Source organism: Ambystoma mexicanum, chromosome 12, assembly GCF_040938575.1.
Source record: "Ambystoma mexicanum isolate Mex_15411 chromosome 12, UKY_AmexF1_1, whole genome shotgun sequence".
NCBI lineage: Eukaryota > Metazoa > Chordata > Amphibia > Caudata > Ambystomatidae > Ambystoma > Ambystoma mexicanum.
This window is the reverse complement of record NC_090936.1, coordinates 385917747-385932797: the sequence shown is the minus strand read 5'-3', so window position 1 is coordinate 385932797 and position 15051 is coordinate 385917747. Positions and strand designations below refer to the sequence as shown.

Below are 15051 nucleotides of genomic sequence, written 5' to 3'. Positions count from 1 at the left end.
GAAAACAATCAACCTGCGTCTATCTGGATAAAGACCACATGAGAGCTTTCCTTATCTGCTTCACTCCCCTTGTCAGCCTGGAAGGAGCCCACAAAGTCTATTCCCCAGCCTGCCTGCCTGTCAGCGGATGCCACACACGTCCAGTGTCATCCAGAGATCAAGAGTGTCCTCAAACTGCAACAGTCTTCTGAGACAATGCATGAGTCCACCAGAGCCAGCCTCCGAGAGACAACCCTTTTAAGCCCTCTGTTTCTCAACTCCCATAATGTATGTCTGGCCTACATAACATATGAGGAAATACCTCCTCCAAAAGTTATGTCATGTGTCAATCAGAACACCTACTTTCAATTAACAAGCCCCCAGAAATCTCCAAAGCACCTGATTAGTCAGGCTGCTTAGAATGCAGCAACAGATGAGAAATGTTACAGTGCCCTGCACTGTTCCCCCCTGTTCTGCAAATTAACAAAGGATCCAGTTTAAACAAATCAACTCAAATCTAAACCTTCTCACATATTTACTGCAAAACAAATCTAATTCTTCATGTACTTTCTTCCACTTCCAGATAACCTTGCACAGCCCAAATGCCTTTACATTCAGTTTAACAATCTGTCACAGGTTTCCCCCCTTCTCACCTGTTGCTGTGGTTTACTGGAGCTCCTTGAAGGAGTTTTCTTGCGTACAGTCCGGGTCTTGTACAGCTCCGTGTGGGCTTCTTCGGGTTCCAGCGTGTGATCGGCGCTTCGACTCCGGAAACGTTCAGTATGTCCGGGAAATACAGGAAATGAAGATGTGTACTTGTGATGGGTACACGGGGATCCAGGATACAGGAGGTAAGGAAAGGAAGGGACCGAAGGAGGAAGAACAAAGGGTTCAGGAACCGGGAACAGGTAGTCAGCGAGAGCAAACTACGGCAACGCACATCTAGCCACTGCAAGTGGTAGCGTTGAGACGCGCGGGCCCGCGGGGGCGTGGCTTCTTTTTAGAGTGTGCTACGTCTGGTGCGGAAGCTGGTAAACAACGTTCCGTGTCTGATGGCCATGATGGTAGTACTGCTGAGTGCAGGCATCGATGTGTCAGGGACCAGGAAGTCCAAAAGGGACGACCCGATGGTTCATGACAGCATGCCTCCTCCGAAGATCCGTCCCTCCGGGCTTGCCCAGGTGTATGAGATGATACCTTCTGAGTAATCTGGGAGCATTTAAATTTGAGATTGGTTCCCAGGTGCGTTCACTAGAAGGGTACCCTTTCCACTCAACCAGGTATTGCAGCTGACCGCGTTTGTACCTAGAGTCACATATCCTGGACACTTCATATTCCAGCTGGTCATTAATGATTACAGGATTAGGCCTGGGGGCAGTCCGGGAGGATTGGATGTATGGCTTCATTAAAGACGTATGGAACACTGGGTGGATCTTCTTCCAAGAGTCTGGTAGTTTGAGCCGGAAGGCCACTGGATTAATGATTTTCTTTACGGAAAAAGGGCCATAGTACCGGGGAGCCAGTTTATTAGCTCGTAAATGCGAGGCAGTAGTTTTGAGGATAGCCAAACCTTATCCCCGACTGCGTAGGATGGTCCTGGTCTTCTTTTGGAATCCGCATACTGCTTGGTGTGATTTCGGGCTTTTTCTAGGTGTTCCTTGGCCTCCTTGTGTACATTGATGAGAGTTTCGATCCAGGTGTCGAGTGTGGGTACTGGTGTAGGATGTGGAAGAACGGAAGGTAGGACTGACGATGGAAACCTTGGCTGCAGAAAAAAAACGCTGGTCTTGACCGCTGAGTGGTCCGAATTGTTGTAGACTAATTCAGCCAAGGGTATTAGGAGTGACCAATCGTCCTGTACCTTAGTAGTGAAGCAACGGAGATACTGTTCTAGAGTTTGGTTCACCCATTCCATTGCTCCGTTGGTCTGTGGATGATAACCAGAGGAGAGGGCACGTTGGATCCCTAGTATTCGGCATAAGTATTTCCAAAACTGAGAAATGTATTGGGGCCCTCTTTCTGAAATAATCTTGGAGGGAAGTCCATGATGTCGAAATATGTGTTCCAGGAAGATTCCAGCAAGTTCTGATGAAGATGGTAGTTTATACAGTGGAGTAAAATGGGCCATGTGAGTGAATAAATCAATAGTGACCATGATGGTCGTGTATCCCATGGAAGGGGGTAATTCTACTATGAAATCCGTAGCAATTACTTCCCAAGGTCTTGTCGGTAATGAAGGTTGAAGTAGGATTCCCGCCAGCTTCTTATTATCATGTTTATTTTGATTGCAGACTGCACAGGCTTGGATATGCAGTTGAACATCAGTCTTCATTCTTGGCCACCAGAATTTTCTCTGTATCAGACGGAGGGTATTGGTGATGCCGCGATGTCCTGAGTGAAGGGCATCGTGCAGAGATTTATGATCCTTTGTTGTAGTTTCTGTGTGGGGATGACCAGGCTGTTATCCTTAAACAGATACCCGTCCTTAGTTTTTAGACTCCAGCGATTCTTCCTTGTAAATTCCTTCCAGAGGTCAGAGGACTGGGTTTGTATCTGAACATCTTCCAGGAGGCTGATTGCTTGGGCTACAAAAATTGTGTTGGGAAACATCTTTGGAAAGGAACGACCCTCAAGAGTTTCATAGTCGGGCTGCCGGGATAAGGCGTCAGCAATTATGTTTTGTGTTCCAGGAACATGGTGGATATGGAACTGATACTGGGCAAAGAAGAAGGCCCAGCAAGTCTGACGGCTGTTTCTACATTCCACTGACTGTAAAACTTGAATATTCCGATGGTCCGTACGGACTTGTACGGGATGTTTTGCTCCTAGAAGTAGATGACGCCACTCTGTGAAGGCTTGACGGATGGCTAACAATTCCTTTTCCAAAACGGAATAGTGGGTTTCGCTGGGAGTTAAAGTTCGTGAAAGGTAAGCAATGGGATGTTCTAATTTATCCTCGAATTCCCGGTTTAGAACAGCTCCAGTGGCGTAGTTAAAGGCATCCGTTTCCACTAGGAATGGTCGATTGATGTCAGGTTGAGCCAGGATGGGGGCTTATGTAAACTCTGTCTTTAACCGTTGGAATGCCTCCTCTTGGGATGTGGTCCAGCGAAAAGGAGTATCTTTCTTCAACAATGTAATGATCGGTTGGACTATCTCGGAAAAGGAGGGTATGAATTTCCAGTAGAAATTGGCAAGCCCCAGGAAGGATTGGATCTGCTTCACAGTAGTCGGAAGAGGCCAGGAGAGTATAGCCTTTACCTTTGATTGGTCCATTCCGATTCCTTCAGGGCTAAGGACGAATCCTAGATAGTGAACAGTAGAGACATGAAAAAAGGCATTTCTCGGGTTTAGCCAGGAGCTTGTGTTCACGTAACGGCTGTAATACTGCCTTAACATGCCCTTCATGCTGAAGATGGTCCTTAGAAAATATTAGGATATCGTCCAGGTACACTATAACGAAGATGAACAGCATATCAGAGAACACCTGATCCATGAAACGTTGGAAGACCTCTGGAGCATTGGCGAGCCCAAAGGGCCAGGTACTCAAAGTGACCAAAGGGCGTTCTAAAGGCGTTTTCCATTCATCTCCTTCCCTAATACGGATCAGATGGTAGGCACCTCTGAGATCCAGTTTCGTAAAGACTACAGCTCCTCTCACTGCTTCCAGGATGTCTGAGATTAAGGGCAAAGGGTAGCGGTCCTTCAGGGTGCACTGATTTAACCTGCGATAATCGAGACAAGGCCTAAGCTCCTTGGTGATTTTTTTAGGAACGAAAAACAACAAAGCTCCTGCTGGTGATTTGGTGGGTCATATAGTGCCATTTTCAAGGTTGGTATCCAAATATTCACAGAGGGCTCTCTTTTCAGGTTCGGATAAAATGAACATTCTTCCAAAGGGAATCACGGCGGACAGTTCTGTGTCAATAGCACAATCTTCAGGTCTGTGAGGTGGTAGGGCCTGAACTATAGCAGTTGAAAACACTTCAGTGTAGTCCTGATAGGCCCTATGAACCTGGATGATATTTGAGACCATGAATGGCCCTTGCTGGTCTGACGGTGTACCTCCAGAAGATGTCGGCGAGGAATCCAGGGATAGACAATGAGACATACAATGCTCTGAACCCAGGAACAAGGAACCTGCTGCCCAGTTGAGGTTTGGGTTGTGCGTTTGTAACCAGGGTATACCCAGCACCATTGGGTAGTGAGCAGACTTAATGAGGTCAAACTTGATCGACTCTCGATGGTGATTTATCGAGAGTTGCAACTCCTGGGTTTGTAGAGTTATGGGTCCAGAAGAAAGGGGTCTTCCGTCAATCGCCTCTTCAGGTTGCGTTATGCCTCGAGTTTCATAAGGAATGTGGTGGGCAGTGACCCAATCTTGATCTATAAATATCCCCATGGCTCCACAATCCACCAATGCCAAAATGGGGTAGGTTTCTTTCTTGGATGGCGATAGAAAGGCCTGTAAAACCACAAGATTATTTTGTCCAGGAGAGTTCAAGGATGGAATAGACGTGGAGCAAACATCTTTCTCCCGAAGCTGCGCTCCATCTAGGATCGGGAGCTGGCGTTTCCCGAACGCCGTGGAGGGGCTAATGGACACTCTCTCACTAGGTGTTTATCTGAGGCACAATACATATAAAGCCTGGTATGAATCCGTCACATTCTTTTTTGTGGGGATATGGGTCCGTGAAAGGCCCCGAGTTGCATGGGTTCAGGTTCATTAGCAGGGGTAGGAGCGTGCTCAGCCTTCGAGGAAGTTTTCATGGAGGTCTTTTGGAAGGATATTCTGGTCTTCTTCTCTGCCCTCCGTTCCTAAATACGGAAGTCTATCTGTAGAGAGAGATCCATGAGAGCCTGGAATGTGCCTGGACGAGCCACTCTGGCTAGCTCATCTTTTATCTCTTCATTTAGTTCTCTTCGAAAAAGGGTAAAGCAGGCTTCTGAGCACCAATCCGCTTCTTTGGCCAATTGCTTAAAGCGTGTCACATATGTCAGCATGTCTTGGGAACCTTGTTGGAAATCTAGTAGGCGTTCCTGGGCACTATAGACCTGTTCTGGGCAGTCAAACATGGTCTTTAGAGCCTGTACGAATCCGTCATAGTCATCCAGGAGGGCATACCCAGAGTTAACTAAGGGTGTGGCCCAAGTCAAGGCATTCCCAGAGAGATGTGAAATCATGAAGCCTACCTTTGCCCTGGGAGTGGAGAAGTAGTAGGGCTTGAAGGTGAAATGGACTAAACACGAGTCAAGGAATCCGCGAAGGGTTTTTGAAGAACCGTCGTATTTATCAACTACTCTGCCCAACAATACATTTTCCTTGGTCGCGGAATCCCCGGACAAGACTAATTGTTTTAGCTTGGTGTTCTCAGCCTTAAGATTCTGCACTTCCATTGTTAACTCCTGCATGCCGCGCATAAGATCTTGAAGCGCCACCTCTATGTCTGTGTCTATTTTGGTTTGTTGGCGTCTCAATCTGTTACAGGTTTCCCCCCTTCTCACCTGTTGCTGTTGTTTACTGGAGCTCCTTGAAGGAGTTTTCTTGCGTACAGTCCGGGTCTTGTACAGCCTAGTGTGGGCTTCTTCGGGTTCCAGCGTGTGATCGGAGCTTCGACTCCTGGAACGTTCAGTATGTCTGGGAAATCCAGGAAATGAAGATGTGTACTCGAGACGGGTACACGGGTGTCCAGGATACAGGAGGTAAGGAAAGGAAGGGACTGAAGGAGGAAGAACAAAGGGTCCAGGAACCGGGAACAGGTAGTCAGCGAGAGTGAACTAGGGCAACGCACGTCTAGCCACTGCAAGCGGTAGCGTTGAGACGCACAGGCCCGCAGGGGCGTGGCTTCTTTATAGAATGTGCTACGTACAGCGCGGAAGCTGGTAAACAACGTTCCGTGTCTGTTGGCCATGATGGTAGTACTGCTGAGTGCAGGCCTCGATGTGTCAGGGACCAGGAAGTCCAAAAGGGACAAACCTGACGGTTCATGACACAATCTACACCAAAGTTTGTACAAATAAGTCATGGATTTATATGCCCTGAATATTAATGTGGGATATGTTATAGGCTAGAGGATATTACTACAACTTAGTACATGTTAGTCTTATGTGTTTCATTGCACTCAGTCCTTAACTGTGGTGTGGTGTGAAATGACAACTTCATGTTGTGCAATATCAAATTAAAATTCAACTTTTAGCTTGCATGTGTTTTGCGCATTCATAATACTGACATATACTAGATTCAGCACAGTGTCTCACATCTGCGTCTCACAGCCTTGTTGACAAGTGGGGTCAGTTTTCATCTACGTTGAAATTTGGAGCGTTAAAATTCAAAACCGTGGCTGGAATTCAGCTCTAGTTCAAATTCATAGCCCTCTCTTGCTGCAGAATGTATTTTTTAGAAAAATGTGTTATTCTTTTTCTTACATGGACCCCTTTCTCATTGCAGGTTTCTTCTCGTGCTGATCTGCCTCATCTTTAGTGTACTCTCTACCATTGAACATTATTCCGAATTTGCCACTGGGACACTTTTCTGGATGGTGAGTTTACAATTATAAATGTGTGCTGTATTCGCCAGTCGTGGACAGTGTGGAAGTAATGAGGAATGGCTCAGTAGATTGCAATGTACAGCAGCCATTCAATTTAGGAGAGACTGTCCTTGATCTAGAACAATCAAGAAATTCTTAATAAAATAAACAGATATATGATTTATGATGGAAGGACGTACTCTATTTGCAGTGATCATAACCTGGTTATGTTGTTTGCCTCGTTGATATTAACCATCATGTACACCACTATTGCACATTTTCCTAAGACATGTAAGGATAGGAGGGCCTAAGGACAAGATACATATTGCTAAAAACCAAAGACCTACATGTGATGATTGCCCTGCCTCTTACTAGATTGTCCTGGATGTGTACCTCACACTCACACACGCACACAGTCTCTCTCTCTCTCTCTCTCTCTCTCTCTCTCTCTCTCTCTCTCTCTTTTCCTTTCTTTTCCTCTCTCTCTCTGCAAGATCTGGTAAGGTAAGTCTCTATATTTTATTGGGATTTACTGACATAGCACCTGCTGCATAAATTCATATTTGAAAAAGGAACCTTCTTAAACGGAGCAGCACTAAAGCTTTACATACATAGCCCAAAGTTTGAAAGAACATTGGTAGCTTGTGAGTATGGCTCAAACCTCACACTCCTATCCAGTCTAATCTGCTAATACACTTGAAACGGACCATTGTGCATTGAGGTGCACTCACTCCTGGTTCCATCCAGGATCTAGATGGCGTATAATGCAGCACATCAAGGTCCACTGTGGCCCACACTCTCAGAGCTCAGGCCTGGTCAACAGGTTCTGCACTTAATGGACATTTTGGATTTAGTAATTGTTCAGCTCATGTTCGCTACATATTTTAAAGTCAACTGACTCCCTTAATAAAGTTGAAGAGGGATAAGGCAGGATATGGTCCTTGCCCCACTGGTTTCTAAATTATATTTGAATGCCCAGAAGATATATGGGCAGCTGCCTTGTGTTTCTGAGAAGACGCAAGGTTTTTCCGTCTCACTGACAACATAGGGGTGCTTGCAAGAACCGAACACGTATTGTAAACATTAGAACACAACATGATCTCTTTTTCTCAGGGAGACCAGCACAACCCATCTCTGAAAGATTGACAGTTTTCCATTAAGCTCTAGGAAGACCTCAATCTGTCCTCAATAAAAAGTATGTGCATAACCCTCAACGTGTTCACCTGAGCTTATATATTTACTCCAGCAGTAACTGATCTAATCATGCAATCATATTTAAAGTACTCAACACTGAAGCCATTGAGGCACTCCTCTTTCAACAATCGAAGAACTCCACAATGACAGGGGTAGCCCACAACATGCCACAGGATAAATATGTATTCTATATCAGACACTCCCCGGTATGGGGTAGACAGGCAAATGGGAATGCAGTAATGTGAACCTCTCGGAGGCCGTCAGTGGCAAGTATCACTCTTCTGTAATCTGCCCTCACCCTCATCCATATTTGTCAATGATTTATGGCACAGGTTACACAAGCCCTTTCTCAATTAAACAATTTGAACAACTCCATCTGGCCACAAGGCGTGTCTTCACATGGTCAGTGTGAGAGTAATATAAGAACACCTGAAGAGTTATATATCCTACCATGTCCTTAATATGCAACATCAAAAATGACCTTTTTAAGTCTAATCTGACAATGTAATTATACATATGCAGAATAGGCTACTTGAGCCAAGTCAGACATGCCACAGCACCACCCAGTAGCCATCGCTGCAAGTTCTTCTGCAGTTCAGAGCCACATGAGCAAAGCATTTTGGGTATGCAAATTAGACCAAATGCAAGCCTTTTGCTCGAGAATATGTCCATAGACTTACAGAGCAGTGCTATTTTATGTATAGCTTCTTCAACCCAAAATGTACATAGCGCCACACACACACACACATGATCTGCTAAGGAATGATGGAACCCTGGAAAAAGAGGTCCAGGAAGACCTGCATTTTGAGGGAGCTGCTGGAGAGTGTCGAAGAAAGATATGAGTGACATGTCACTGACTGACTAATAGAAGTTCATGATAGATGCAAAGGGGATAACACAGAAGGCCAAGAAGACGTCCAGTTGCTTTAGAGCTCTTGAAATCAGAGCGCAATCAGAGAGTTGAACCTTTTCTAGAGCTTGTTGGTGAACAAGCTAAAATAAGAGTTGAGAGGCCAACAAGTTGAGGTAAACCTACAAGTAGGAGTTTTAAATAAATGGTCAATGCTGGGAACAGTGGTGCAAAGTCCCAAAGCATTGTAATCCCAATTGTCAAAAATTGAAGCGGAGGTGCAAAATGCATTCTTGGAAATGTGGAACAAAATCCCTAAATATGCTACATCCAAGTAAGATAAAATGAAGTAATTATGAAATTCTGTACTCATGCGAACAATCATACACGTTCTCAAAGTGCCATTCACCCAACTACCAAAGAATTATGGTAGACTGAAATGCTGTATTTCCTGGCTGTGGGACTGGCACTACTGTTTCAGATGTCAGAGGTTAGCTAATTTTAAATAACTAAGAAATCAATTAATTTAGTTCATTTACTCTAAATATGAAATCAAATATACTTTCTAAAAATATCAAATAGTTATAAAAAAGAAAATCTGTACCAAAATCTCTATGACATCTATCTGGCTAACCCCAAAGAAGGATGTAGATCTGAAAATGATGTGGACCCTTTCAAAGTTGAAAATTGGTGTCTTTCTCAAATCCCTCAGGGAGTGACGAGGGCTCTGAAAACCTAAACAACAACCATAGGAGATTATTCAAACTTCAGTCCTAGGCTTTTGAGGGAGGGGCCAGAGAGGAGGACTCAATGACAATCCATGCTATGACAGGTACCCAAAATACAGGTTCTCCAGGAATATTCCAACCCAAAAAAACACATGTACTGGCATACATACACTGTAAATACAGAGAAACAGCTGCCAATACCTATATTTAACCTTTCATACTAGTAAAGGAAATGTGGTACTGTTAAAAGGGCTCACGCACACGTTTATTCATTGAATTAGAAATTAGAAATGTTTTCCCAGAAATATGTGGGAGGTGTTCCTACAGAAACTGCAGGAAAGACCCACCTGAGTCCAGGCTTAGATCAAAATCTACCTCTGCAGTAGGAGATGTCATGTACCCATTTCCATTTTAGGAAAAAGGAGATGGCATCATGAAGACTAACAAGTACGGAGCAATGGTAGTAAGACCACTTAAGTGTGGCAGACATTACACAAGATTCTGCAGAGATCATACTTCTAACATTCAATCTCTCATCTCTGTATTTTCGGCAGTGGGATTTGAAGTAGGCATACAGATGCAGGGGATTCACCAGGCTGTCAGGCCCACATTGTTCAGATGCATCTCCATCCAGAAACCTCTAGCTAAATATGTTAACATCTTCGTCACCCTAGAGATATTGTCTCTATATAGAAATATCCATCACAATTCTGCAATAGAATTCCTTGCGTATGCTCTCAACTCAGATGGACACCTGAGAAATGGTCATACATATTCTTTAAATTCAAAGATGCATTATTTTTACATTTAAGTGTACAGCCACAGGCTCATTGTCTGTTGGAGCCTGGCCATCACATATTTGCCTACATTTAGGACTTTGCAAATCCCTCCAATCCAATTTAAATCTTGTGGCGGGAACCTGGACACCATGGGAAAATTACTACATGGAGATCAGTTATGGTAAGTTACAATCACTATGTAGCAACCTCCCCATTGCATTAACTATCCCAGTTTACATGCAAGCCGCCTAATTCTGCAACTAGGACCTGCTCCTTTAGACATCTGGAGATTGTGTCCCTCAGCCTCTGGATCTCACATTTTCAGCAGATCTGACTGCGAGTAAAAGCGCATCTCTCATCCTCTTTCTGAAATCATATTGCTCCCATGGACTTACGCTCAATCCAGTAAGTCCTGATGTTCTTGGTGATCTTACTCTACTCTACTTTTCATATACATCTGTTTTGCCCTGTACTAGATAACTCTAGTCCACACAGCTAAGATTGATGCCAAAGAACAATAGCTTTCTGTACATATTAACAACCAACAACAAATTGCATTTTCCTTGCTCTTTCAATTTGTAAAAAACACTCAATGTCCTACCTTATTTAGAGTAAGCTTTTTGTGGGTATTTTGTATCATAATAGCTGTGCACTGCTTCAGTTGCCTCTGCACCTTATTTAATTGTAGTTCTCTACACTTGGATTTTCTGTACTGCTGAACAGTGTGTGGGGGCGCCAATGCTCATTCCTTGCTCCAGTAAGTTTGATAAGGACCTTTTCTTTTATTATTTTGCTTTTTAGATCTCATTAAGTACTGCATTGTCTACTTTTATATGATATATGTATCTGTCTTCATTTAATGTGATCTAACTCCCATATTCAATATAAATGCCATTCAGTCAGCTCAGTGTATTTATCATGTTTGTAAACATGCAAGATATATCAGGCTTGCATTTTTAACAAACATGTGAATACAATCTGTTTCTAACATTGCTTTCCCTGTGTTCCATCATCGTGGGTCGATATCCTGTCATCTACACAAGATTAAACCTCATAGAAAATAAAAAACTTGACACGTTTTTGTCATTAAAAAATCTATAATTGATTTGTACTATTTTCTTTGTTGTCATATTCTGATTTTTGTATTTTATATATGTGATATTTAATGTTTAACATTTTGTGTTACCACATATGTAAATGTTTGATTACCCCACAAATCATTTACTAAATACAATACAAAATAATGCATTAAGTGGAAATAAATAGTTTGCATTAATGGAAATTCTTTATTGTGTCCATGTATTGTCTGCATTTCTCTTTTGTTGATAAACACAGATTCTATCCAATAAGATTGAAAAAACAATATTTCTTCATAGGCAAAATCCCAAGGCGATATACACAATAGTAAGGAACCTTGAAATTAGCAAACTTATGTATTTTGGAATTGTGGTACAAAATGATAGACACAAAACTAAGGAATGAAACAATGGAGAAAACATTGCCGGCTGGGAACTGAAGTTATCCGGAACACCTATAAGCGTATACATTGACAATTGATAGAACAAGAAAAACACTATATACGTTTGGAATTGGGTCTTATATCTTTGAGCACTATTGCATTAATTCTAGGAGTCACATATTTTCAGAAAATACATAATTATGCTGACATCCTGATATTTGCTTTAATTGCCATAGCTAAGAGTGAGAATAGGGGCTTACTTCTGAAACGTTTGGTGTCCAAGCTTTTGGGGTCCAATCCAAAGCTTTCTTTAAACTGATAGATTGAGATATTGATTGGCACCTCTAATACGAAACTTTAAGCACACAATTTATAAAGAAAGAGAGGCAATGACTAAGGAATAAGAATATACAGACTGCTGTGGGGGAATGACTTTACATTAGAGAATGTAGAAAATACCTACACAACAATGAATCCTCAACTTTATTTAATTTCCCCTTGCCAGCTATTCAACATTTATTTGTATTATTAAATTTAAACATATTGCCCAGTGTGATGATAACAGGACCTCATAGTGGCATTCATCTGGCGGAGCGCTTGTATCGTTTTTGCAAAAAAATAGAATCAAATGGAAACAGGCATTTATTAAATCATTGTACATATTTATTATCTGATCGCTGTATATATCTTGGACAATTTGTTTGCCGTTATGATTCATTATGTTGTGAACAGTTTTGGATACGTTGTCTAGAAGGAAAGTAGATTTCTCTTATACTAGCATTAATGACATTTTGGAATTTAGGATCAATCACACTTGTATATACGTTTATGCTTGATTTATAATTGATGAACTATAATGCTTCTGACTATATATAAATGTAAGGGTGTAAAGTTTATTTTTAAATGTATAACACTTTTAACAATAAAGAAAAGCACACAGAAATATTCCGGGAACTGCGATACACATCCCAAAGTGTCATGCACACAAACAAAGACAAATAAAATAAGTGTGAAACACTGAATTCTGGGAAATATGGTACAAAAAAATCAAAGCAATGTATAACCACCAGAGAAAACTAAAGCAAGTGTGAAACACTTCTTTCTGGAAACTGTGGTATAAAATACCAAAGTGTTACACAAGAATGTAAGTAAAATTGAAGTTGGTACGAGAAACTGCGCTCTGGCAACCATGGTTCAAAATTCCAAAGCAACACATTTAGAAAGAAGCAAAGTTGAAAACCAGGATGAAATGCTGCATTCTGGAAACCATTTTTTAAAATGTCAAACGGACACACAAACAAGTAAGGATTTAAACAGCTAGAAAAGATTGCATTTGGAGAGTTGAATAATGTTACCTTGAATGCAGGGGGTTTGTTAATTGTCCAGTGAGCTGTCCAATCACAGAGTTTTCTTGCAATGAACCCACAGATGAAGTCAGCTGCAGACTTATGATGTCAGCGAGTGAACCTGTTAGTGTATCAAAGGGGAACTATTATCAGGAAATCTGTGGGAGGCATGAGGTTGTGGTTACAGGAGCAAAATAGAAAATGGTGGAGAGAAGCAGAATGGAAATGAGAGTACCAGACACTAGAGCTGATATAAGAGTAGAGGGGTGGAGCAAAGATGCTAAGTGAGCATCCGAGGGAGGAGGAGATAATAGTGGAATACTAAGGAGGTGGTGGAAAGAGGTTGAGAGGAGAGTAAGTAGAGGAAAAACAAAAGGAGCAACAAGGAGGGGAGTTAGAAAGTTTAGATTAGAGTGAGGAAAATCGGTGAGGAGAAAAGAAGAAATGAAAGAGAGATGAAGGAGGCATGGGAAGAGATAAGCAGCAGAGTGGAGGAATGGAGTGATAAGAAAGGCGAAGGCAAGGGGAGAGCGGGTTGATATGGAACCACGTTGTTTTCTAGACTCGTGGATTTGTGGAGGAGGCTAAGCCAAGAAGATCTCAGATAACCTAAGAGGGGTTAAGCCCACCAATCCTTCGTGCCAAAACAGTCCTTCAAATGTTCTTAGAGTCTGATGACATGACTGGTCCATATCCTGACGATGCAAAGCCCAGTGATTGTGCTGGCAAAGGGATTTAGCACAGAAAGCAGAAAAGCAACAAGAAAGACATCTTACCCAAGAAAGAAGTTGTGGCAATAAAAACCCAAGTGATTCTTTATTTACTGGAAGGAAGGCAGAGACTTAAGGAGAGAGGGACAGACTTAGGACAATGACCCCAAAAGGAAGCTGTATTTGTCTTGGTCTGGTGAATCCTCACCCACACAAATTGGTAAAATAAGATTCCTTAGTTCTCTGTTGTTATGATAGTGATCCTTGGAACTTTAAGGAAAGCTTTATCTGTTGATCCATAACCATCTGACACCCCCTGGAGTAGTAGATGTAAATCAATTAAGCAGAAACAAATAAGTAGTCAAATGAAGAACTCCAGTTCCATGTGGAATGGCAAAGTTCTTGAAAGGCGCTGGAGGAAAACTAAGCATCCATTGGATAATACTTGTGGTGCCCACTAGAAGTCCCTAACTCACAGTTTGCCCTTCCCCTGCCCTATTTCAACAACTCTGGAAATACTTTATACAGTTGACCCATTTGTTAACCATTATGTATACAGCCTCCCTACCATTTCCCCTATACAGACAAGACTTCTTCTAGCATTTTTCTTCTCTCTCTTAGTTCTCGCCAATATCAACAGCTACCATCACTAAGATGGTGAAGTCTGTCTAACCACCACCTTCCACCTACTATGAAAGTGACCAAATTAGGCTTCTTTGTTATTGCTCCCCAATTCACTTAACTCAACACATGTCAACGGGCCATGGTGAGATTTCCTGTAATATTAAACATGCAGTTATCACCATATACTGAATAAACCCACTTCCGATCCAGGTCTCCTCCCAGACTTTCGACCTATCTCTAGTCATTTGTGTGAGAATAAAGCCCTTAAATCTCTTGTCCCTGGGCAAATAGCAGCTCACCTCGAGTCATATGTGTTCTCAGTGATCTCGTGTTGCGTGTCAGCCCTGATAGGACCAGTCTCTTTGTAATTCCTTTGGCCACCTGCTGTGGGCCTGATGCCACTCCAGCTTCTGAACCGGGAAGAGAGGTTATTTTTTAAACACAATTATCCTTCATCAAGCCGGTGAAAGCGGATGCAAATTATGCCTTCCATCACCTAAAACCATGTTTGCCCCCAGTGATTGCATTAGTGTTTGCTTTAGTTATATCCTGGCTTGACTATTGCACAACATGTTCCATAAACTTGATAAAGGGTCCAGAACTATCCTGCCTGTCTCACATTTGCCCGGAGGAAAGCTAAATAAATCACCCAGTTTAGCAATGAGGAGATCTAAAAAAGGATCACCTGCCTCCACCTTTGGATCCTATGAAAAGCCTCTGACTAAATAGCAGAAGAAATCCTTGATCTTCATGCAGAAGTGCACAAAGAGACTTAATGCCTTAAAAACTAAAGCCCATGCAAAGCCCTGGGAACAAGATCTATTCCCAACAGATCAATTGATTTGACCTAGAATT

The 15051-nt window shown here is 42.4% G+C and overlaps 1 protein-coding gene across 1 annotated transcript in view; it reads left to right on the top strand.

The window, feature by feature from the left end:
- The window catches only part of LOC138514489 (platelet binding protein GspB-like), a 1350980-nt gene that overhangs the window by 409912 nt on the left and 926017 nt on the right, over nt 1–15051 (top strand). Inside the window, exon 3 of the mRNA XM_069629971.1 lies at nt 6428–6518. Coding sequence (XP_069486072.1) covers nt 6428–6518 — 91 coding nt within the window. The remainder of the gene's footprint in view (nt 1–6427; nt 6519–15051) is intronic.